Consider the following 27,289-nt stretch of genomic DNA (forward strand, 5'->3'; position numbering starts at 1 on the left):
ACTATTCATTGATTGTAAGGAGTTCAAAGTTCATTTGTTGTACATCCTTTAAAAGCATAATTAAATTTGTAGTTTATTATTTTTATGCATGATAAACTGAAAGCGATAAGTTCTGCTGTATAATTATTTACATTCTTCTCTCACATTAAAAAGCACAGACCTATAACAACATATATTTACCTGTTTACTCCTCTCATCCAAGAGTTCAACAAATTTGGCAGGAAACCAGCCTCTAAGTCCATTAAGTTCTCCTATCCAGCAGTGTTCATCCTTCTGATTAATGATCTACATGTTAACAAACTTGTGTTGTAATTTAAAATGCTTTTCTATCTTTCACATTTATTTCAAAACATTTCATAATATACCTTCTACTGGTAAACAGACTTTCATGACTGAATGATTAATAACAAGAAGTCCAAAAAGGAAAATGTATCATAGAGTTAAAACAAATTCTCAAACTTAAGTCATGTTTCAAGAAATCAATCCTGATGTGCATCAAGTAAAAAACATAAGCTTAATTTACACATCAAGAGCACTAAAATAAGACAGCACTTTCAAAAAATATATCTGTTGTGAGCTCTTTGTTTATATAGAATTCTTTTTTTCAGACTCAGAAAGCAACATTATTATAAATACAGCTATACAGTGCACATTATTGTTGGTCAATACACCAGAAAAATAAAGGTATAGGTATATATATATCACTTGACCTTGCAATTGAAAGTATTGTTACCAACCTTCAAATTGTTTTCTACTTTTTACCAATGTCTGTAAAGAAAAAATGCACATGGCATAGAGGAATAACCCAGAATAATGAGTAACCAATGTAAAGGGACCTAAGACATATTTTTTACCAACTGTTTAACTTTTGAGCATACATACTTTTAAAAACTTACATTACTACACCCTGATTTATGTTTTCCATCAAATAAAATTATATTATGTCCAACTGTAGAAGTGTGGCAACAAATTAGTTATATTACTACTCCTTTAAAAATTATTTCTACAAAATGTCAGGGAATATTAAAATAAATTCATTTATTAAACACAACAGTTACAACTGAGACTTCAACAAAATATATGATTCATACTGAACAGCACTTATAGTAACATGATTTATAATATTATTATATTTCACAACAGCTACAATAATAGGCAAGACTTCAAACCAAGTCTTAAATTTGTGCTATGATAAGATCCTTTATGCATCATTTAGAAATTTTATATCTTGTATATTTTGTCACAAATAATACTGTGACAAAGATCTTTCATTTATTCAAACAGGAAGTAAAACACACCACATACTATACTAGATAACTTTGAAAAGAAAGGTATGGTAAGAAAAGAAAATTTAACAACATCATTCTATCAGAATTATTCAATAGTTGTATTCTTTGTTTGTTTTGAATTTCAAGCAAAGCTATTTAGTAGTGTAAGACTAGAGGGAAGGCAGCTAGTCATCACCACCCACTGTCACCTCTTGGGCTACTCTTACCAATGAATAGTGGGATTGACCATCACATTATAATGCCCCCCATGGCTGAAAGGGCCAGCATGTTTGGTGTGACAGGGAATCAAACCCACAATCCTCAGATTACGAGTCAAGTGTTTGACCCCCTGACCATGCTGAGCCCATAGCTATAGCTAAAGTTGAAAATATTTTGAAAGTTGTTGTACTGAAAAAAATATTCTTGTTGCACTAATTTGCAAATAAGAAACTTTACATTATCAACAATTAACACAGTGATGAGATAATGGTTTCTAGCTTCACAGTGAACTTGTACACTCTATAAATGTAATCTTTAACTAAATTTTCAATAAATTATTGAAAATGTACATATTTTATTTTGTTTTATAAATCTAGTAATAACCATTACTAACACTTATATTGTAATATTAATATCCCTATGAATCTATTAACCCTTTCACTATGTGTCATGGGTCAAAGGCCATGTCACTGTGTTTGTGACCTTGCACTCAAATTTTTTTAAACTACTAAAATTTATGTCAATAAGTTTGAAATCAAGTTGTTGATTATAATTAAAACTTTAATATTATTATTGAGTTAACTTCTTAATTTAAAAGTAAATATTAAAAGTATTCATCTAAACGTACATTTTAATGAGTCACATGGTATGTTGAATGTAGCACTCAGCCTATTGTTTGGTACAAATTAGGAACTCAAATTACTAATATTGACAAGCTAGATTATAAAATAAGAACTCCAAATCTTTTTATTTTACTGAAATATGGCTTATGTACTAAATCAAACATGGTGGCCCCATTCAATTCTTTCCATTTTTTGAAACGGTCCGTTATATACTCTTCCAATAGTATATGACATGTGAATAACCAATCAACAGCTTAAAATGTCCCCAGAGTGGTTTTTCTCAGCCATTTTAATCTTTGAAAAGGCTACCATTTTCGTTTGATCCAAGATTTCAGTAAAGTAGGGTGTGACTTTGGTGTGCTCAAAGTTTCATTTTTTTTTAAATCTAAATACATCTTTGTTACTAAGCTTAATAAATTATAGTGAAATTCTATGGTATCAGTATAGTTATTTAGATTTTTTGGTTATTCAACAGTATATATAAAAACCTAAAAAATATTTTGTTTCATACTCTCCACATGAACAATTTTAAAGGCTTAGTAACCTATGTCCAGCAACAACCAAGTACAAAGGTGGTAGTGAGAAAAGATAATTGTTTGCTTTACTTCTCAATTTATTGTTCTATAGTTTGAAAAAAATAAGCTTAATTTATTTCTAAATAATAATAATAAATTTTATGTATAAAATGCATAATAACTGAAATGTGATTGTATATTACAAAATACTAGTCCACTAAAACACAGCCAAGACAGGGAATGCTAAAGGTCAGTTTTATGTCACTGGATACATAATACGAGTGCACGTGTACCATGTCAATACAGGTTATGTAATGTTAGCTAGATATGATTGGAAGGTCAATACAACAAAAAACAATAGATATACATGTAAATATACAGCATTATGAGACTTAAGTTACTTAGACTAAACATTTGTATTTTCATGTTATAATATGTAGTCATTCTAGCATGAAAAAAAGCATAATTTATACTTATTTCCTAAGTTTTCAATGATTATTGCAAGATTGGTAAAGCAACAAACCCTGCAGTTGCAGTATAGAAAATAAAACAAAGTGTTACTGAAAAACAAACATTTGAATTGTATTTAAGAGGTTCTAGAAATAATGCAAATAATCCAAGATTTTTGTTACAAAAAATAGTTTTTAATCACTTTGCACTCAGACTAGTAACAAAAAGACTATTTTCACAAACAAATCTTTGGTAAAATATTTCATTAAAAAATCTAATTTTTTTATATACAAAATACTTGTAATCTTTACTGAAGGTCTTCCAAATTTTGTGAAGATACACTTGCTGTATTAAAAGTTACAATACAAATATTTAACATTTACAAATGTATAGAGGAACTCATGAATATTATACCAACTTCATAGTAAAAGGGTTAATAGCATAAGTTTCTTACACATTTTGTAATATCTCTACTAATACTTCAACATCACTGGACATAAATAAAGCAGTATTAGATGCACACAAACTGTCCATTTGATATTTCTCAATGATTAACTGTTTAATCACAAACAAATACTAAAATACTTTCCCTTTTGTGGTTGGTACCCTTAACACATGGCACAGTTACAATAGACTGGAATTAGTTCATGATCTAAACAACTAGTTAAATCATGTGGGTCAACACTTTTAGTGAGGAATTTAAGTAAACATCATTACATTTCTCTCAAATGCTAACTGTTCATTATATACTTACTGTTATAATATCATTTTTCCTGAAACCAAGTTCGTCATCATCGTGTCTTTCAAAATCCAGTAAAGCTTTGGCTCGTCGCCTTCGACTGCGAGACACATTAGCAAAATTCTCATGATCCCTGCTGTGGCTTTCCATAGAATAGTCTGCTATAAGAACCTAAAAGCCCATATGATAAAGATAAATCAACCATAGGTATCACAAGTGACCAAATTAATTGAATACAGGTATTTCTTTTTATGTCACAAGTCCTGTGTAGACACGTGCAATTAATTTTCTTTGTAAAACACTTCAAATTACTACATAGCAAAAAATCCATTTTTCAAAAATCAGCTTTTAAAATTCAAATTATAATGATAAAATTTCCCAAAGCTTATTTATAGACATGCAAAATGAAGATAGCAAGTCAAGTGCCCTAACCATCAGACCTTTCAATTTTGGATGCATCATACTAAAACTACCACAGATACCATACAAATCTGATGTATCAACTGCCTGACACAAACAGTAGTGTTTGTATAATCTAAAACTACCAATGTTTAAAATATTTCAAAAATAAAACATATTTGCAAAGAGTTGTATTCAGTGGCATGAACCATAGTCTAAAAAATAAAGCTATCTTGAATAACACTGATAAAGGATGACAAATGTGACCATGATGCAAGACCAAGCAGTCACTGCTTATTCCCAGCCAATCCCGAGAGTGAGAAAGCTTTCTATATGCTGTGGGTCAAGCACAAATTATGTTTTTTTACTCTCTTTTTTTTAATAAGTTTATTAAAGTTAGGTTTGTATTTCACTCAAAGCTACACAAAGGCTATCTCTACTAGCCATTCCTAATTTAACAGTGAAAGACTGAATGGAAGGCATCTAATCACCACCACCAACCATCAACTCTTTTATTAACAAATAGTGGGATTAACCATCACTTTATAATGCTCTTATGGTTGAAAGGGTGAACATTTTTGGTGGAACAATGATTCAAACCTCAGATTGGAAGTCAAATACCTTAACCACCTGGTCATCCAGAGCTATTCATTAAAGAAAACTGGGTATTATTACAGGAGTTTAGGGCCAAATCATAAGATTGGTTGTTTTGTTCCACTATTTACAAAAAAATTTTTCTTTAGTCATTTGTCTTGAAACAACTGTGATGGTGTAATTTCAAACACCAATAAGATGCTCAGTTGAGCATTTCCTTTTTTGTAATTCACATGAAAACCTACCACTTTAATCTTGGGATCAACTGACTGAAAGTGCCGTGCAACCTGAAGAATAGCTTCTCTTAGATCCACCAGAATTTCTGTCTGACGAATATTCTTACTTCGAACATCATCTCTATTGTCATCATCACCAAACAAAATCAACTGGACCATCGATCTGGACCTGCGTAGCTGACGACGGTTCAGGTGCTGTCAGTAGACGTGTGTTGTAAGATAATTAATAAAAGCTTGTCAATTTGGAAGATACATTTTTAACTTAAATATACTTAAAAAATACTTTGCTGATGGTTCTATTCATAATAACCTAATACACAAAGCTGCTGTTCTTTCTCTCCCTTTACCACTTGTCTTCATTCCAGTTTATAGATGTTACCAACTAACACAACATTTTCAGTTTTGTTTTTCTATATTTTCTGTGTTTATTTTATATACCTGTTTTAGGTTAGTTTTGCCATTTTAATGCTATGTCCTCTTCCTTATGGGTATGGTTTTTAATTTTTATCCTCAATTTGGGTTTTCTGGGTTTTAGTTTTCAGTCAATTTCAATTATTACTTTCTATTAAAAACAAATCTATATCCTAATTTCAAGATATAGACTTAAACTTATCTTTATATAATACTGGGTTTCTTTTTACAATGTTTCTTAAACCCATTAGTATTTTTTAAAGTTTGCTCTTTGTATTATAAAAAAGAATACACTCGTATATTACTTGTTACAACTGATTGAGACTTTAATAAAAGAAAGAGACATGAGAGCAGTTGTTTATTAACCTTTAAATGGTGTGAATGTTCTAGGTAGCAGATCAGTTGATGATGGCTGCTGTGTAAGGATTAAACACTGAAAGTATAATTTGTTTTTTTGTTGTTGTTTTTTCTTTAATTTCACTCAATGATTCACGAGCGCTATTTGCACAAGCCATCCCTAACTTATCAGTGAATGACCAGAAGAATGCAGCTATTCATCACCACCCACTGCTAACACTTGGGCTACTCTTTTATCAACAAATAGTGAGATTGACAATCGTATTTTAGCAATCCAACAGCTGCAAAGATGAACATGTTTAGTGTGACAGAAGTATGAACCCACGACTGTCAGATAACAGGTTGAGCACTCTAATTACCTGGTCATACCAGGCCTAAAAACAAAAAGTAAATTTTTAGCAAGTGTTTATTTTCCTATTTTATTTTCAATTTAAAAATCCACTATTGCAAACAAATATTAATTACAATGAACACAAATACTGATAGTAATTTTTATTACAGTAATAAAATATTCTTTTTTTCCCATTTTATCCTAGATTTCATCTGAAAAATTCCTATTTGACAAATGCTGAGGAAATTGTGAAAACATTAAGTTAAATTATAACCAATACTCTAGAATGATAAATTCTCCTATCAACCAAGTATATCTTTAGAATACAAGAAGCTTACACACAAAGCAGTTTTATCTTTAATAGATCTTTGAAATATATTACTTCAATTTTATGCAGTTATATTTACGTGCTACAACACCTAAGTCTATATTTAAAACAGAGAAACTTTAGAAATTTGATGCACACACAGTTACATTTTTTATTGGAAGATTTCCTGACAAAATTAACTTTGTTTAGTCAGGATGCACTGAAATATTAAAGAAGTATTTACCAAAGTAAAACTAAAGTCACCTCCCTACAGTATTTCCTGTAGGTAATTCAGTGAAGTAAATTTTTAATTGTAAGATTAATAAATGACCATTTAGAAAACTAACAGAAAATATCATACATTTCCCACAATTATAAGGAGAACAAATTTCCTTTACCACATCAGATAATTATAAATTGATACCAAAGAAACCTTATAACTCTTCTGTTACTACCTGTTTTGGCAAATTCTTAGCATTTTCTGGGTTCACAAGAGTTCCCTGGTCTGCCATCAGGTAAGCTAGATGTTTTCTCCGGTGAGTTTCTATGACAACCTCGGAAAGCATAGATGACAAGCGAAATGCTGTATCAAACAACTCGTCAACATCTTCAATCTCTCCAGGAATGTCAGACAACGCATTGAAGATCTGGGCAGAATTTTCAAGCTGCTTGAGTTCCGATTCCTGTAACGTTCAAAAAACAATCTTAGAAATAAAGCTTGCCTGAACAATAATAAATATATTAAAACAAATTGTTCTCACTATGTTTTGACATACTATGTAGAATCTGGACATACAGTTATGTAGCTTTAACAGCCACATTCAAGGCATGAAAGCATGTTAAAAAAATCTTATTGCAGCTTTTATTCTGATGCACAAGTTGCAGGACACAAGTGACCCTAATAAAACTTCAACACACTAGTCATAATAAAAGTAATAATAATAATAATCAGTATACTCTACGGAATTATAAGTTTAAAAAATGTTGCAAGATTAAAGTAAAACAAATAAATGTTAAATTCACATAGTCACAAAAGAAAAGTATATTAATGTATATTTATCACAGGTGTTTGTTTAAAACTTTGAATTCACCAGACTCTCAATGTAAAACTACTTTTAGTATACTTACTTTGTTATTGTAAATAATGTGTAAACAAAAACATTCTTTGCTTGTATATCAAACCATAATATACATCTCTTAATCAACACAACCATCAAATATTTGTTCAGGAAGTAACAGCAAAATTTATTACTTCACATGATTGTCTCAACAACACTCATGTTTGTGCATCATCACACAGGTTATTTATTATATATAAAACTATTTTGACCAGTGGTTATAGTTCTAGTGTGAAATTAGTTTTGTAATAAGTACACTAGAATGTGATACTTCATTTTATAAAATGCTGTGCTATGTAATCTCTACAATTCTCAACTATTCCTGATTAAAGGTTCATAACAAACTTAATAAAATAAAAATTTCATACTGTGTACATCTGTTTAATAATGTAGAGCATTCAGTAACATGGCAAAGTATTACACATTTCTTTCACAATAGCTATAGCAAGGCCTATATGCAACAACATACAAGTTTAACTCAGAAATTGTTCTCAAAACCAACTACAGATCATATTTTATAAACAAGCAAGTTCAATGGTTGTAGCTTTCACAAAGATAACTGAGAATCAGCTTAACTAAAAATAAAGTTAATTCATTCAACTGATAAATGTGATACCTTTGAAGAAAAACATTACAGATCTCTATGAACAAGAAAACAAGAATATGGAGATTTCTACATAGATCAAACATGATTATTCCATAAACTTGTATATAAGGTAAGTCAGCTAATATTCTTTCTAATCAAACTGAGTATAAGTGTAATTTTCTTTATAGCAACTGTCCTGAACACTGAAAAGGAATAGCTAAAATAACTATCTGAAAATTTAAACTTCTGAGCAAGGGTAATTTGGTTTCTGATAATTCATATCAGTTCCAAAGCTGATCAGAGTGAGATATAATCTGTAATAGCCATCACTAAATTTAAGGGCAACTAGTCAACAACATTCACTGTGAACCCTTGGGGTACAACCGTAAAATTCAATAGTGAACTTTGACTGCCATTTTTTAGGTTTCTTTTTGCCATAATCCAGCACACTAATCAATGGTTTACATGAATTAAAATAATATACAACTTGTTTTTTTAAATGATAATTATTTTCATTGAACAAATTAATTGCTAATAAATCAGATTATTTTGCATTTCTTATAAAAAACAAAACAAACTAGAAATAAAAGCCAGGACTGAATCATTAGGAAATTTTAAGTCGCATAAATCATCTACAGTGGAATCCCCTAAAGCAGCCACCTTCGGGGCTGAGATAAACTGGCCTGATTAGAGGGGTTCCACTGTACATAATTAGGGATTATGCAAACAAAAAAGGGACTGTGATGAATGACCACTTTCAAGGGGTGACTGAATCTGAGGGGTGGCTGCTTAGAGAAGTTCCACTGTATATAAATTATAATAAGGTGAAGTTCTGACCCTTGAGGTAATCCTAGCTTAATTAACACTTAGTTATGAAAATTGTAAATTTTATGTTTTTTCAATAAATAATTTTAATCCTTGTCATTACATTTCCATTTTATCTATTAATATGTGATATGACACTGTATCAAAATATTTCTATAATTTTGTTTTTAAAAAACAGCAAATGTTATTTGATTATTATTTAAAGTATTATGTACATTAGGACAAACAAATTAAAACAAAAATCTGTTCAGAATTTAACCCTTCTGTAAATCATTTAAAAACCAAGGTATAAAAAAATGATTAAGTCAGAAGAAAAAGTGAACATAAATAAAACAAAAAAATTCAGTGATTTTTTCTTTCCCACTCAGTTTCACAGTTTATACACTTTCCATAATCATGCCTATTTCCAGGGCTTTCCATATATTTCAAGACTAGTTTGGATGCTTTAATATGCTAAAAAATGTTATATAAGAAAAAAAGATGGCCTCACCTTTAGTTTGAGCATACCCAATGTGATCTGGAAGAGCACAATCGACCCTTCAAGAAAAAATAGATCCCAGATCCTCAGAAGTATCTTTGTGTGTACGACACTGGCAAATATGGTTAGAAACCAGTGAAGAGTGATCAGTGACAGCTCTGTTAAACAGGAGAAGTTAGAAAAGTCAAGTCAAGACTGGGCTAGCAACAGTGAACCCAAGTTAATAAAATCCAGTGTTCATACAGTTCATAAAAAAAGTTCTCCTGAATATTATTTTACCTAAAGTTATAAAATCAAAAATCACCTTAAATTTTGCTAGTATTTATTATTAAGTAAGATCTCTATGCACAATGTCGAAGAATATGAACATTTTTCACTGTAAAATAAAAACATTTAAAAATACAACTAGCTAGCATTTAAAAAGAATAAAATGTTTAGCAAAAACAAGCAGTTGGAACATCCTTGCCCTTTTCTATAAAAAAATTATGGCTGAATGCATTAATTTATGTGAAATTATTATATACTCTTCAAAAAAAGAAATGCAAAAGGAATATTTTTGTTATTTTAGAAAGAAATATATGTAATAACGTTACAAGCTCAGAGTATGTGATGTTACACGTGTTGAGGCACTGATTGTCAGACCAAAATGACAATAAAAGTTGTGCACTTTGAAAACGGAGGAAAACATCGGATTTTTTGCCAAAACACATGCGTGTCCAATACATTTGTTTGAGAGATCTGCACGTTCTGCAAGTGCAACATGTGCAAAATCCCTATAACAGTGACGGGTTCTCGGTTTCCATAGCTCAGTGTTAAGCCACAGACATGCAATACAGTTACGCCAAGACTGACTGAAGCACAACAAAACAACGCCATTGGTCGCTTGGAAGCAGGCGAATCTCGATCAGATGTTGCCAGAGCTGTGAATGTCCACCCAAGAATCATCACAAGGCTATGGAATTCCTCACCAACAACATGGATCAACTCATAACCGTCCACGATCTGGCAGACCTCATGAGTTCATGCCCGCACAAGATCTCTACATCCGGTTACGTCACCTTCGTGATAGGACCACCACTGTGACGTCTACTGCTTCAAACATACCAGGGCTGCGTAGGATTTCCAATCAGACCATACGCAACCGTCGACAAGATTCTTAGGCCCCATGTGCAACCCATCATAGTGAACGTTAACGACGTTTTTCAACATGACAACGCCCGTCCTCACACAGCCCGACTCACCACTGTCTTCTTGAGACACCACAACATCAACGTTCTTCCCTGGCCCTCCAGATCACCAGATTTAAACCCTATCAAACATCTTTGGGACGAGTTGGACCGACATCTGCAACGGCGACAACCTCAACCACAGACTCTACCTCAGCTTGCAGCAGCTTTGCAGGCTGAGTGGACAGCCATTCCACAGGATGTGATTCGTCATCTCATCGCTTCCATGGGCAGGAGATGCCAAGCAGTTATTGATGCTCATGGGGGGCATACTCTTTATTGATGTTGAGTGACGTTAAACTTCAACTAGTGAGCATGGACTTCGCCTTTGCAGACTTTGGATGTTCAGCAGTGAATGTGCAAAGTTTCACACATGTCATACAGAACTACCCGGAATAAACTTGTTAACAATTTGTCTCAAATTTTGCCTTTTGCGTTTCTTGTTTTGAAAAGTATACATTCATCATTAATAACACTTGTGTTATGGTACACCATTCCTTGTGGTAATAAGGTTTTTGTTCATAAGGCTCAATTTTTTTTTACACAAAACAGTCTTTTCTTTCACACTTTTACCATTAATCTAAAAATATGTAAATATTAGTATCTTATCAACCACTATTTTCTTCTAGTGTACCATCATTTCAAATATCCCATGTACACATTTTCAACTGATAAATGTCTGTAAACTAATTAATACTTTCAGGTAATTAGAATAATTAACAAGTTCATAAAGAACCAAAATAAAAGATATTAATTTGAACTGTTCAATTTTAATTAGTTTTCTTTCTTGAGACCAAGGAGTTGGGCTGACCTATATCGTGTTCTTTCAAGACAAAATCTAGATCAGGTAAGTAACTGCAAAGAAGTGCCCTTAACACTCGCTGGTCAGCTTGGACACCTATCAGAGTACTGGAGTAATAGCTGGCAGGCAACAGGTCTTCTACAATTGTACACATTAACCAAAATGTGTCCTCTTCTTCCAAGAAAAGCAACAGAGAAGCAGCTATCTGTGATAAAAAAACACTAAATTCAGAAAATCTGGTACCACCAATTCTTCTCAAAATTAATTTTAAGTTTTGGTAAGTGCAGGTTATGTTATCACAGTCATACTTGTTTTCACTACCAGTTCTAGATCCACCACAAAGACAATACCATATAACCCAAACCCTTTTAAAAGGTGGAGCTTTCTTTTCCAGAGACAAACTGAGGGTTTGCCCTTATAGAAAAAATGTTAACCTTTTGAAAGCACTCAGGTTATAGGGTATTGTATCTTTTTATTAAATGGATTTCTTGAAACTATATGTTTTCATAACTTCTAGATCTAAGACACTTGTATATCTTATAAAATTTAATTTTTAACTAATTACCTTGCTGCATGATTTATTTAACTTAAATGTACAACAATTTAATCCATAAGTTCTTTCAATTTCATATTAATATTAACCCTTCTTATACCATAAATTACTTTTACTGTTATCTAGATTTTGTTGTTGTTCGTTATTTGTTTTTTTTACACAGAAACATTTAACAACAAAAATATACTTAAATGCTTACATTAAAATATAGTTTCTTTAAAAATCCACACATCATTGTGTTATCTGATACATCAATATCACCCACTAAAATCATCAGTTGTTATTTGAGATGGTCATTACTGGACATTCCAGACTTCTTGATAAATTTGTTGTCAAACCAAATCTTCAAAACCTTTTACCTGATTTAAGATAGTGTTCAAGCTTGTAATAGTTTCTCCACTTTACATTAACTTATAGTACAATTAGTTATTAAATATTTTCAAAGACATTTTAGATAAGCTTTCTCTTCTAACTTAAACATGGTCAATTTCTTTGCCACGCATTATATAAAAAAGATTATGTCATGGAATTATGGGCCAGTAAGACTCCTACCTTCATCATGTCTCCAGAAAAGTCACACTGATGATCCAATAAAGGAGAAGCTTTTAATTCTTGAACTGATGCATTCTGGCTTTATCTTTGTTTTGAAATAAATATTATGAACTTTTTACAGAACAATCTTTTAAATAATCTTCAAGTTAAACCATGGACTAACTAAACTAGTATTTTGTCGATAATCTATGAGTTAAACTGTGGAGTCACTAAACTAGTATCTTGTCAATAATCTATGAGTTAAACAGTGGACTTACAAATCTAGTACACTATCAACAACCATACAAGTCAAACCATAGATTTTACTCTATACTATCTTGTTAATAATTATACTTACTACACCAGTACCTTGACAGTAACCAATATCTGGATACAACCATGCCATACCACGCAATATCCTCCTCAACCTAGGAATACCTGTGCTGTGTAGATGTGAGAAGCAGACATTGCTTGGCATAGTGCGTAAAAGGTCCTGCAAAAGTTGGAGAGTTTTCAATTCACACAAAACTGAAAACATCAATTATGTAAATAATTTCTTAACAAACCTTTTGCCATGACAATCAAACTCTTTGAAACAAATCATACTGTGTAAACAATGTTCTGACTGTGAATTAAATCCTCACTAATAGTTTAAAAGTTCTATGTGTCCCATTGAAGTGAGATTTCTAAGATAATCTCCAAATAAGCTTCAATAAAAAATTCACAATCATTCACACACACACAACCATAGCACCAGACCCTGCCAGGATAAGCTAGAAATTTTCCCACCCATTATCAATGATATCCTTCACCTCACTCTTTTACTAAGCCTATTTAGTAAATGCAGCTAATACAATTTTATCTGAAATAAATTTATAATTAAATAACATTGATATCAACTTGTTATTGCTCACTGCTCTATGAATTCCTTCATTTATTTAGACATTCTTAAGGTACTGGTGTACACATCTGCTTGCATTTCTTTATAGAGATGAGGTCAAAATGTTTCTATTAGTTCCATAAAATTTCAATATTGGTTATAGAGGTAAAAAAACTACTTTTAATGCAAATTTTTTATCCTTTTGTCTTAGGTGAATGATAATTCTAAATGCAAAAAAAAAAACCAAAACGTTTTTAAGTGTAATTTCTAATATAAAAAAACTTGTATGATTAATGTGCTGCATGGATAACTTACTAAAAATATTTATGTAAATTATTCTTAAATTATATAACAAATTTATTTTATGGAGATGGCTCAAAATGGCTGGAGACTACAAACAGGATGGTCAGTTAAATGACCAAAATAATGTAATTTTATTTTTCAGGCTTGATCATAATTATCCTGTAAAACAAATGCTAGAAACAATGAAGAATAGAGATTGGCAATCATTTAGACATCCTTAATAATCAAGTATGAAAAACTAGAAATTTAAATATATACAAACTTTTACAAACAAGCAATGTGTGACAGAATTACAAATAAAATAAAATTGCTCCTTACATTTTTCTTAAATATGCAAGATATAACAGTTGCTAGAACAGCAAATTATTTGCAAACCATTTCTGATTACACTTGAATTTAGTTAATAAGAAAACACTAAGTACAAATTCACAATTATCAATATATACTTTTTCAATCTGTTTCGATGTCATTACATGATCGTTAGAACTAGCTTTCACAATATCCTTGTATGTCAAGTCTGAAGTAAGCCTTTTCTGTAAACCACCAGAAAGTCTTAACCACAACTGAGGTCTCAGAGAGTGGGGTATACCTTGTCGAATCATATTCTTCAATTTTTCAGTTCGAGGAAGATGAGCTTTAACCTACAACAATAGTTTCATTCAACTGAAGTTTCACATATAAAGAGAGCAGCAAACTAAAAACAAAAAGTTAATAAAAAACAGTTTTAATTTAGTTCTTAGTTATAAATATATTTTAGAAATTATTTTAATTTCTGAAATAGATTTATTATCACATATCCAATTGGTGTATAACCCAATAGTGTTAAGTTACAATACTTATTCTGATATATTTTATCCTATATGTAAAGAGATACATAGCAAAATGTGCTGTGTCTCAGAATTATTTAAAAAAAAATAAACAGCTAACCTATTCAAACACACTTTAACAATTGATTACTAATAAAACATATATTAAGTTCTCTTCCTTTATGTCATAACTCAATACTAAATATTACAGTCAACATCTCAAAAATGGCCATGGTTTGTGAACAAATATTTAAGTAAAACTGCCATTTTAAAAGATACAGTTTAAGGAAGAAATTTTTATTCTAATTTCTAGGATTCCTGTGAATTTTATTTTTAAAAAAAAGATAAAATCTTACTAAATTTTTTTATTACTTTGAACTTTTATATCATCACTCAAATGATAAAGCTAGAGGGGTGTAAAACAAAGAAAACTGGCTCAGCAGTTCACTGCTAAAAAAAATTACAAAATACAATACAATGTTCAGATTTTGACTTAAAGCCAAACAATAACTTGTATTTTTAATTCTTAATAATCTATAATCTAAAATAATTTACATGGTTACAGTGGATTACATTTGAAACAGTGATTCAACGCAAAACAAACCAAATGAAGAAACGAAGTAGAATTTTGACTTAATCAGAACTAAAAGATTTATCTTCATAAACATATGAAACATAACGTGACTTTTTGTCATCTACAATCATACAATTGTTCACATCGGTGACTATGAGGTTCATTATTAAAAATCATTGACTAATATTGTTTTTCTGAATGAAAGAAATATCTGAGATTATTTTCATTTCACTGAACAGTATTTCTGAATAACATACAACTCCAACACTTCAACAGAGTCTAACTTGTCTCAAACTAAATCACAGCATTTAATCTTACTAACAATTCACATTAAGATAATTGTGTAAACACAGAAAGTAAAATGTGATTTATTAAAAAAGGAAATACTATAAAGGGTCATAAATCTGTATGTAAACACTACACTAAAACCCACTCTGTCCCATGTTAAATCTCCAACTTCATTGTTGTGTGTAAATTCCAGGTATGCTATCCACTGAAGTCTATGTTGAGGGTCTTCTACAAATGGTAAACTCAGTAATTTACTGGAACTTTGTTCAGGACCATCTGGTTGTGCATTAAAAAACAGTATGTTGTTGTAAGTATTAAAATCATATTAAAATATATTAAAAGTAAAAAATCACACAACAGTATACTGGTACAAATAAACAAAATCATATACTGTTTACTGGTGCATGTACACAACATCATATAACAGTTTACTGATGCATGTAAAAAAAAATCAAACTCAATTTTGAATTATAACAAAAAATGCACATATTTAAGACATGCAATTCTTTAGAAAAGAAATATAAACATTTTAGTAAGTATTTCACGGACACCTAGAGAAGAAGCCCTTCTGTCTAAACCTGATCTTAAGTATGTGTTGATAGCCTAAAATGCATTTTCACAAATGTTCAGAAAGAAAATTGTATACACTCATCATTGAACTTTCACAATTTTCTCTCTAACCATTCCCACTGAAATTTGTTTTTACCTGATTTGTTATATTTATTGGACATTCAGTAATGCCACAAATATTTGTCTTAAGATGCATGATTGGCTACTTTATAATAAAATACACAAATTAGATCTTTCTGTGCATCTTGTTTACCTCTGCTGTCTAGTCATAGTGTACTTTATGTCCACTTACAGTTTCCTACAGAACTTGGTATTTAAGTTTTAAAGTTCAAAATTTATTTTTAATCCATGATTTTATGTTGTTTGAAACATCCTGCACATATCTAAGCAAGGTTATTTTATTACATACAGTTCATATTGATAGAGTAACCATCATTTCTCTACTGTACTAAGAAAAACCCATTTCAGAATACATCAACATCTGCAGAAAAAATGTAGAACTACATAACAGAAAAAAGAAAAATACAAAATGTCACTCAATCTTGGAAGAAAACAAAAATTAAAAATCTGGATTTTATTGACCATACACGTCATAGTTAAGATAAAATCTGAATTTATTCAACAGGAAGATTTATAATTATAAAAGTATTACCTTCTTCTTCTACTCTGAATCCAAACTCATCAAACCTATCGTCTGGATGGCAGCCAGCATCTTCAGGCTGCAAAATATAAAATAACTGTATTCTAAACAAAATACATATAATGTCCAATCATTCACTGATATTCTGAAAATTCTGGCACGCTATTCTTAGAGTTAATCATATATAAAATGACTAAATGTTTAATAAAGGGGCACTTGAAAATGTATGTCACATGAAGATTTTACCAGACACAAAACCAAGTTTTAACAAGATGAAACATAAGGTATAATATCACAAATAGTCTCTGGTGCATGCCTCTCTTTAGCTTTTAAATACTGAACAACAAATATAGTACCTTAAATAAGATGTGCACAGGTTAAATACAGGCATTTTTAAATTCCTCAGAGTTTTGAGAAAATTATTTTTCACCGTATTCTGATGATTTGCGTAAACTTGTGATCAGCTTATTTCCTTTTATTTTCTATAAGAATTCAGCTAACAGCTGAATATCATGCAAGACAAGCTGATATTAAACAGGTTTCATTTTCATTTTATCATTTCTGATAAGTGTTTGCAGTTAGTGTTAGATCATTTTTTTCAATATCTATTTAAATACACTTTTTATATTATTAATGTTTTACTAACAAATATTTTAGTAAAAAACACAATTAGGTGCAGTAAATACTCTCTTTTGTTCTTTGTTTGTTAAAACACCTTTTTTTTACTCAAGCAAAACATATTTCACCAAGTTTTCACCTTTGTAATATTCTAGTTGCAATACAAATAATGACAAATTCCTATCAAAACCTAAAATATTCCAGAATCCTTCTCTCATGTTATGCATGTGTACTAAAATGATTTTAGTACATTTATTTCTCCTACGACTGTTTTATAATGATATTGTAATATACAGTAACTCAAAATTTAATTAATTAACATACTTTGGACATCAAAAATCTATTATGATTTTTGTATGTAGGTCAGAAAACAGAGGTTTTAACATACGAAGTAACAATTTATTTAAAATATTTTTAAGTATATTCTCAACATCTATTCTAAAATACTCAAAATATGCCAGAGAAAATGATGAAAAAATAGAAAAATAAGTAACAGACACAAACACTCCATGCTGATCACTTAAAAGAAGATACAACTAATGTCTCAGTTAGAGAGCAGAAAAGCAATAAATGAAAACTGTCAAAAATCAGTTTTCAGATCAACACTTCCCATCTTAAAAAGATTTGAGCTTATTAAGCCATATTTCAGAGTCAAATGTATGACATGTCACTATTCACTCATCCAAAAATGGTTTACTCACAGTCAACAGAACTTAGTACAACAAAATCTATTACGATGAGAAATTTGTAATGAATGAAATAATCTCAGTATAAAATGATAAGTGTTCTGAAGAACAACCACTAAACCACAGTCATACATGTAAAGCAAGGACCACCCATTTCTAAACAAATTGAAGGGTGACAGTATGCTTAGGAAAAACTGTGATATAAGAGAAGTCAACATTTAATATTGGTAATCATGCTTGGTCCAGTTGGTAAACTAAACAAGTTCTAAAAAAAATACTGAACTAAATCGAAAGCAACAGGCCATGAAGCTGATAAAGAGCAGTGTGGTGATGGTACCGTTACTTCTATATACCATGATAACAAACACAATCTGAAATTGGGAACCTCTTACTGGACAGAGAACACAAGTAGTAATAAATCTGAAGACAGGCTGGTATAAATGTCCAAAGTAGCAACAGGAGAAGACTAGAATGGTAGACTCAAGGATAAAGACCATGACAAGTGCCTGACAGTTATTTAAAGTTATTTTTTTTAAAAAGAGCATATTAACAGATACATTATCTTTCTCAAAACATAATATTTCTGTAAGTATAATATCACTGACAATTTATTATACATAAAAATACATTGTTTATACATCTACTATGCATGCTAAAATATGATATTACAATATTGTGAAATGTGGGACTTCAAAATGCATTTTGAGCCAAGCTAGAATTCTTTAATGACTCGCATAATATCTCAACAAACACAAAGATAATCATTTAGTCCTAACCCTGGTCCATCAAATATTCATCAACCCTTTTTTAAACTATTATAAAATTTCAGTAGTAATTACAAAATTACTATTGCAGACAGAAATTTGTTCCTCACCTATCAAACCTGTGGAAGGAATACAACTGCTTCAAGTGGAAATGCATTTGACTTGATCAAGTCTTAAATTTATTACTTTCTATCCTACTTTTCTCAGAATAAAAAAATCTGAAGTATCAATTTCATCAGATCCCATAATAATAGTGAACACTTCAAGAGTGTTATTTTTAATCCTTTTCTCTATAAGGCTATCCATCCAACCCTGTAATCATCCTAGCAGCCCTTCTATGAACACTCACCAAAAACTCTATTTACTATAGTGCTAAGTTAGTTATATAACAAAACAGAATAGTGTTAAACAAATGTACCAGGGCAAGAGAAGCTAAAAGATCCTGAGGCCACATCGAGGATGTCAGAGCAGAAAATGGACCACCTGGAGCTGGAGTGTAACCCTGCCTTGTTGAAGGAGAACCCAAGATGTTATCTCTAATACTTAAAGAATCTCCTGCATCTGATTCTCCTACATCATCTTCATCTTCAGACAAAGTCTCTACTGCAATGACAACAAAGAATGTAATAAAACATGTCTAAATTTACAAATCTATAAACATTAAAATAACTCATAAATACTCAACATGAATGAAAAAAATCACAGTTTAGAAAATTCAAAGCATGTAAAGTTCCCATATAACCCTAAGTGCACAGGTGAGTGTCACAAGATACCTGCCATTACCTTTTACAGAACAATATTCTATATATGTATTTGACATCAAAATTAGCAACTATTCATTTTATCCTATACTGCTGCAGTCTTTCATATTTGAATAATAAACAGGGACTGTCAGCAGGCTAATGCTTATCTTGATTGTTTGATTACAAAACTGGACAATAAAGTTAATCTGTATTAACTGAATTGTACTGTTCTTCTGAGAACAAAATTTTGCTGTTTAAACTAAGAAATCTTCAGAGTGTACCACAAAATTATGTTGACTTTGCAGCCTCACAACATGTAGAAAGCAGTTCACCAAATGCAGTTCAGACATGAGTGAAGTTCTCAAAAGCAAACAAAGGTGCTCAGCTTGGTGAAATTAACCTGTTTTTTTGAAAAATAAAACTAAATCTACATATAAAGATAAAAAAGGACAAAGCAGCTCAGATACATCCTAGTAAGTACCAGCCAAGTTTACTAAAACTCTATTTAAAAATGTATTATTGCATGTGCAGCATTACCAGTTAAAATTAAAGTATCACAATCATAGGAGATATGTATTTATTTCTTGGTAAAAGAACCAGTAACAAGAACAAAACACTAGAAATCATATAAAACCTGATGTGGAGTTTAACAAGACCTCATAAACTAATTTAACAAGCACTTTTATGATTTAGTGTGATAGTGTCCATCAAACGTGAAGGACCAATTTTTTATTTTAAAGTTCTTGGCAGAAGAGAGTGCAATTCAGAGATACTGAAAAAAATTGTAGGTATGTATTTCTACAGTTCTAGATGTTAAGTAATACATAAATAGTTTGATGGAGAAAAGTGTCTGTTTTACATGGAGATCATTTTGAGCTCTCAACTTCTCAGAATCTCAGTCAGACTGTCATTATCAATTCATCTCGAGTACAAATATTTTTATAACACACCTGGCTATTTGTATGCAACAAACTTGTACATTTCACTAAAAACTCATCATGTTTCATGTAGATAGACATAGCAAATTCAGAATTGTAGTCAACATTTCTTCTTCAATATGGGGTCCTTCCAATTAACTGACCCAGTACACATTCGGCTAAAATTATGATCATAAATAGAAATAGAACAAATGTTAGTCTTTTACAATTCTAACAAATAATTTTACTCTCAAATATATTTACAGACAAAACATTTTACAGCACAGCAGTATTTTCCTAGCTGCTAGTCTGCCGATGTCCATCTCTGTAATACAAAAATTGATGTATAACTTTTATTAGAGCATGTAAACCTCTAAGTAAAATCTGTGTCTGTTTTATATAGTTTTATTTACAAGTACCAAAAATTATTACACTTTATAATATCCTCTTACACTTTATGTAGAATAAAACACAGCTTGTAAAATTAAAAAAAAAACAACTTACATACCAAATAATACTGTAAATTTTATTTTTATAATACTAATTTATATTCACAATAGTTATTCTTATTATAACCTTTAAAGTTATAATTTATATTATCAATTTAGGGATTCATGGCATTTCACAACTTGTATTTTCCATGATGGAAACACTGAGGTTTAATACGTTGTGAACTACACACTGGATAAAACTTTATTATTCTAATATTTATATATGTTATAAGCTGTCAATCCCATTGTTTCAGAGAGTGTTATTTCATAAATTCTCAAAGAAAGTCAGTAAAATTTTGTAATTTAAATTTCAAGCATTGACTGCATATAGAAATCATAATACAACTACATACATTACAAGATGTAATAAATGCAAATACTTGGGTTCCTTCGTACTCAAAACTACTAAAAGTACAAAAACATTATAACGTAAGAATTACAACACTGTTTATAATGTATTGAAGCCTGATACGTTTCTGTAACCCTTGGTTGCCTACAGAAAGCAACAAAAGACAGCTAAAAGTTAAATACGACAGTTAACGTGAAAATTTACAATGACGCTGTAACACTTAACGGTTAGCTGTATCTTGACTGAAACTTACTGCCGGGTACCAGTAATACTAACAGTACTACTACTAACCTTCAACATTATTAATACAATAAAATATTAGTGATACAGCATTATTCAAAACTAATAAGTATAGACTGTACCAGTATACGCAAAACTGTAGTATTAATTACTGTATAACAAACGTATCATACTAACAGAGATAAAACGTACTCTTAAATTAGAAATAGTCTAATAATATTAAACTAATACGACAAGGACTCGGTGAAATCAGAAAAAAGGAACAATAAATTTGCTTACCTGGAACGTTTTTACCAGTATAACCTTCTGGCGTCATACCCAATACTGACCTTGCTATTTCCATTATCGCTATAACTAAAATTATATATATGACTAGAAAATAAAGTATGAAAACTTAATAATTGGTTTACAAATTTAAGAACTATTACAGTCAAAAACCATATGTCACTTCCCTCTGCCCTTTCCCGATTCCAAAGTTTAACCACCAGATCGCATTAAGAGAGATCTGGTATAAGGGACCATGTATTTATTAATGTTTTTAATTAAAAAAATTTAAAAGAAGCAGAACTATTCCAAAAATTAGTTTATCCTTTTTTGTAATCCACATCTCCGTGTACACGAAAGCTTAACACGTTGTCGGTTTATGCTAACTATTGTAAAAATTAGTTCACTCTCTTTTATATTTGCAAACTGTGTAAGTACACTTTATTAAACAGCAACGACTCTGGTAAGAAAAGGTTGCTGGGCGTTCTATGCTGCAAAGCAACTAAGCTATTTACGCTAAATAACCAGTATAACAGAAAAGTAAGATCCTATAAAATGTGAAAATAAATCGAGTTAAAACTAATTAATGTCCGAAAGGTAGCTAAAAGACTTAAATAGAATTATAAAGGTCAATGGTTTGTAAAATTTTTAAAATACAACTAAGTTAGACAGTGTTACCATCACAAATGACATTGTCAAACGTCATACATAAAACCAAAGAGAAAAGCTAATTTTTTCACTATGAACTCAAATATATAACCAATCATCAGTACAGTAGAAAGATTTGGCAGCCCTTGTTGCTTGCATATCGTTTATGTAGTTAAAATGAATCCTGACAGAAATGGCCAACTCATTTGATTGGCAGGTCATGAGACTCAAAGGAAAAAACAAACAAACAAACAAAGCAGGTTGCCCGGAAGAAACAGATAACACTAATAAAAGATACACTTGCAATGTTATATAAATACAACAGGAAAAACCAGAAAAGTTGTCTATTTTATTCCTGTCAAAAGCTAGCCTAAAAACCTTGCCAGAAGAATCACAGAAACTAAAAACAAAATTGTTGTAGACTACCTGGAAGTCGGAGGGATAAGATAGACTTTGTGGGATAACATAATTTTTTAAAATAAAAACTTCAACATGCACAGTACTTGTTTGTTTAATGTATTCACACAAAGCTACTAAGGAGATATTTGCACTAACCGTCCCTAATTTAAATTGATTGATTAAAGAAAAAGTACTTACCGTCAACTCTTAGGATAATGCAATGAAATAGTAGAATTTGAACATTACTCTATATTCACTATTCCAAAGTGAGGGTTATGTTTAATCAGCGCGGGATCAATCCATGAACTTTTAGGTTCACAGTCAGAGTCACTCCGGTGGACTCAGCAGATGGTCCCAAGAGGATTGCTATAATAAAACACACACAGAGAGAGTCACTCAACACTAAGCCTTATTCCGCTCTAGATATTATTAGTATCTGTGCATAAGTTGTGTAAAATTATATTTTATATTGCAGTAAATATAAACCTATTACACATTGAAAAAATATATAACGCCTACATTAAATTCAGTGATCTGTTTAAAATCTTAAAATTCTTGATTCAAACCTTCAGAAAAAAATATATTTATGTTACTCTAAATAAAAATAATTATTTTGTAATCAGCTTCGTCTGTAAACTAAATCTTTATGATGATTTAAAACTTTAAGTAATGTATCTTGAATTGTATATTTGTGACAGACTTATTAAACATAGGAAAGAGAATAGTCTAAAATACATAAAAACTATATCTTTACACTTTTGTCCCCCTACTGGTACAGCAAGAGGTCTACGGATTTACAACGCTTGAAACCGAGTTTTGATACCCGTGAGGGGCAGAGCACAAATATCTTTGTGCTTAACAATAAAACAAATCCAACTTTCTAATTGTTGTTGTTTTGAATTAAGCACAAAGCTACTCAATGGGCTACCTGTGCTCTGCCCACCAAGGAGATCGAAATGCGGTTTACCGTGTTGTAAAGCCGCAGACTTACCGCTAAGCCACTGGGGGGCACATTTCTAATTGTTTGTTTTGAATTAAAAAATCAAGGCTCTTGCAGTTGACACATGCGTGGGTAAAGTAGTAAACGAATGCAAAGATTTCATATCTTCTTTAAAAAAAGAAATTTAAATTGGAGAAATTTCAAATTTTTTATATTAGTCTTCACAATATTTTATTAAAATATTGTCTGTTCTTTAAGCAGAGATTATAATTATTATTATCTGTGGGTCCTAATGTTACATAATATATCACACCAAATATACTAGCCCCTTCAGCCATGAGGATGTTATAATTTGACGGTCAATTTCACTGTTCGTTGATAAAAGAGTAATCCAAGAGTTGGCGGTTGGTGGTGATGATTAGTTGCCTTCTCTTTAGTCTTACAGATAGCCCTCGAGTAACTTTGCGCGAAATTTAAAACAAACCGGAACTGAAAGTACAAATCGCCACCCAGTAGCACAATGGAATGTCTGCGAACGTACAATGCTGGAAAGCGGATTTCGATATCCTGTGCAACTTTGTGCTTAACCTCTAATAAGTAAACAGTACAAAGCGCCAGTTTCGGTTTGTGTTTCAGTGAACGTTTCTGAAGAAAGTATAAAGCGAATGGTTGAGAAGATGTTTAATTAAATAAAAACAACAAGATGGTATTGTAAGATCATTTATTTCTATTTTTAATCAACTTTACAACACTAATATATCACACAGTGTTGTAAGCAGAGCTACTTTATATGTATGTTTATGTTTAGGAAATAGTAATGTGTCATACTGTATTGTAGATATAACTGTTTTACAGTTTCGTTTTAGCTTGATACAATTAATATGGCATAATTGTTTGTAATCAGAAATAATTCATAAATATAAAACATAAAAGTAAAAGTTTTGATAATTTTAATATGTATTATATATATATATATATATAATAAAATTAAACATGCTTTTTAATATTCACATTGAAGAGATGAGTGCGTAAAATTGTGTATTTCTTATTCAAATTATGTTATTTATAGATTTATTTATATCAATTATTTTATTTTGTAATTACATGTAGTGCATTTTCAAGTAACTTTCTAGGTTGATTTCGTTTGAGTTTGTATTAATTTAAAAGTAACGAATACTATCATGAAAACATTTAAACTGAATCGTTTAGGTTTAACTTAACTATTCTTCTCTCGTGTTCATTTCCATGTGTATTTAACAAAAGACATTATACAAGCTAAACATAAAAGCGAGTTTATTTGGTTACCTTCGAAGAATGAATGATCACATCTCGAGTTTAGACAAAAAATATTAATAAACATGAGTGGTAACACAGAAAGTATAAATACTGCAGACGACATCCTGGTTTAAAAATGCATCTCAATTGAGGGCATAGTTGTGCTTTTGACAACTAAAGAATATTTTCCATGATGCGGTAAGATTGTGTAAACTAAACATTTAGGTACTTAATATGTCGAAAACTTACTAGTATTGTTTTTCAAAAAATTATAAATTATTTGGTAATTCAGATATAGTAAAGCCATTTTCCATAGTATGTTAATTTCATTAAAAAATTAGGATAGAAAAATATATAGTTTACATATTTATCATGAAAGATTTGTTTGGAAATTTCGCACAAAGCTACTCGAGGGCTATCTGTGCTAGCCGTCCCTAATTTAGCAGTGTAAGACTAGAGAGAAGGCATCTAGTCATCACCACCCACCGCCAACTTTTGAGCTACTCTTTACCAACGAATAGTGGGATTGACCGTCACATTATACACCCCCACGGCTGGGAGGGCGAGCATGTTTAGCGTGACGCGGGCGCGAACCCGCGACCCTCGGATTACAAATCGCACGCCTTACGCGCTAGGCCATGCCGGGCCATCATGAAAGAACAACATTACTGTTTCTTCTTGTATATTATTTACACTAGACATGAAGTTTACACTTGTAAATTGCTGTAAGTAACTTGCTGTAGTAGGTATCACGTAAAGTACTCATGTTAAGTCTAATTACAGCATAAACGTAGAAGCGAACCTCAAAGTGGAGTGGGGTGGTGGTGAAGTGTACGCTCAGACGCTCGTGGGAAGGGGCGAACCTTTTCCAGAATATTTGTATTTTTTGATGCTTGTATATATATATATATATATATATATATATAGTAATTTAGTGTGATTTGTTTGTGCTTTAAGGTTGTATTTAAATAATTTAAGGTTTTGTTTGATTTGATTTGAATTTCACGCAAAACTACACGAGGGCAGGCTACATGCGCTAGCCGTCCCTAATTTAGCAGTGTAAGATAACATGGAAGCCAGCTAGTTATCACCAACAACTCTTGGGCTGCTCTTTTACTAATGAATAATGACATTTACCGTAACATTGTGAACGGCTGAAAGGGCGAGTATGTTTGATGGAACGGGGATTTGAATCCACGACCCCAAGATGGTAAATCAAGCGTCCTCACCACCAGACCAAATATTAATGGTAACTGCCTTTCCACAGGCCGCTGGAGACAGCGAAAGGCAGAAGGAGTTGAGAAGTTATTGGCTCAAGCACTCAACTTTCTACCCTTAAAACCATTTTCCTTTTTTTTTTTTTTTAGTTGCTGGTTGGTTTGACATTGATGTCTGAATTTTGTCCAACAGATGGAATATTCCCACAGCATGTTTGGGTGCCATGATCATAAACATTATTCGTTATGAGTTTTAAAGATAACAACAATAACTGCTAATAGGAAAATTAATTCTGATTTTTAAGCCTCTCTAATATTTTTGATTTATATAATATTCATTAATATCCGTTGTTTCATAGTGCTGTTTAAAAATTGCCTATTTATAATTAATGTATTTTATAGCTTTAGAACTGTTTATTTATCTATATAGATAGATGAAGACATATATAATGTCTCCCGCTGGTACAGCGGTAAGTCTGCAGATTTACAACGATAAAATCAACGCTTAGATTACCCTCGGTGGACTCAGCAGATAACCCGATGTAGCTTTGCTATAAGAAAACACACAGATATATATATATATATAAAACATTTCATATAATTTACTATATAAAATTTAATTTTATTACTTTCTGAACAGTTGAAGCTACAAACTCTTTTTAACATGATGAAATTTAGGTATAGCGTTTTAAAAAGTGCTAGCCAACAGAACTGATATCGAAGTGTAATATCATGATATGCTATAGTGATATTTTTCGTAAATTACTTTACATGTACGTATGGCCTTGCTGAGGAAAATATATTCTACCTTGAAGTTCTCAAATGAAGCTAAAAACTCAAAACTAGCTGTAATTGCTATAGAAACGTGTGTCGTCAGCTCTGACGGATACATTGGAAACTGCTAAAAGATACAGTATATCATTTCGTTCCTCGTAAAAGTGTAAGAGTAACACATTGTCCAGTCTCTTCTGTGTAATGAGCATACCTTCTCTACTGTATTTTTTAACCTGTGGGGACACCGACCCCAATAGCTTCCCATTTATCCCGCTTGGACGCTTATGTACAGTACATTAGTATGATAACCATTGGTTATGTGTTGTGCATTGTGC

The 27,289-nt window shown here is 31.2% G+C and overlaps 1 protein-coding gene across 4 annotated transcripts in view; it reads right to left on the minus strand.

Moving 5' to 3' along the window:
• The window catches only part of LOC143255014 (small G protein signaling modulator 3 homolog), a 44,733-nt gene extending 22,821 nt beyond the window's left edge, over positions 1-21,912 (minus strand). Inside the window, exons 1-13 of one of the 4 annotated variants that reach the window (XM_076510006.1) lie at positions 21,717-21,912; positions 20,638-20,682; positions 19,116-19,300; positions 16,642-16,708; positions 15,565-15,695; positions 14,198-14,392; positions 12,927-13,061; positions 11,494-11,689; positions 9,469-9,614; positions 6,905-7,132; positions 5,053-5,238; positions 3,830-3,985; positions 181-285 (exon numbers count right to left, since the gene is read on the minus strand). In XM_076510006.1, the coding sequence (XP_076366121.1) occupies positions 181-285; positions 3,830-3,985; positions 5,053-5,238; positions 6,905-7,132; positions 9,469-9,614; positions 11,494-11,689; positions 12,927-13,061; positions 14,198-14,392; positions 15,565-15,695; positions 16,642-16,708; positions 19,116-19,300; positions 20,638-20,682; positions 21,717-21,780 (1,839 nt within the window). In that variant the 5' untranslated portion in view covers positions 21,781-21,912. Of the gene's footprint in view, positions 1-180; positions 286-3,829; positions 3,986-5,052; positions 5,239-6,904; positions 7,133-9,468; positions 9,615-11,493; positions 11,690-12,926; positions 13,062-14,197; positions 14,393-15,564; positions 15,696-16,641; positions 16,709-19,115; positions 19,301-20,390; positions 20,537-20,621; positions 20,689-21,716 lie in introns of those variants that run through there. The other 3 variants (XM_076510008.1, XM_076510007.1, XM_076510009.1) reach the window with 3 other exon arrangements.
• Positions 21,913-27,289: the final 5,377 nt, after the last annotated feature.

Source organism: Tachypleus tridentatus, chromosome 7 (assembly GCF_004210375.1).
Source record: "Tachypleus tridentatus isolate NWPU-2018 chromosome 7, ASM421037v1, whole genome shotgun sequence".
NCBI lineage: Eukaryota > Metazoa > Arthropoda > Merostomata > Xiphosura > Limulidae > Tachypleus > Tachypleus tridentatus.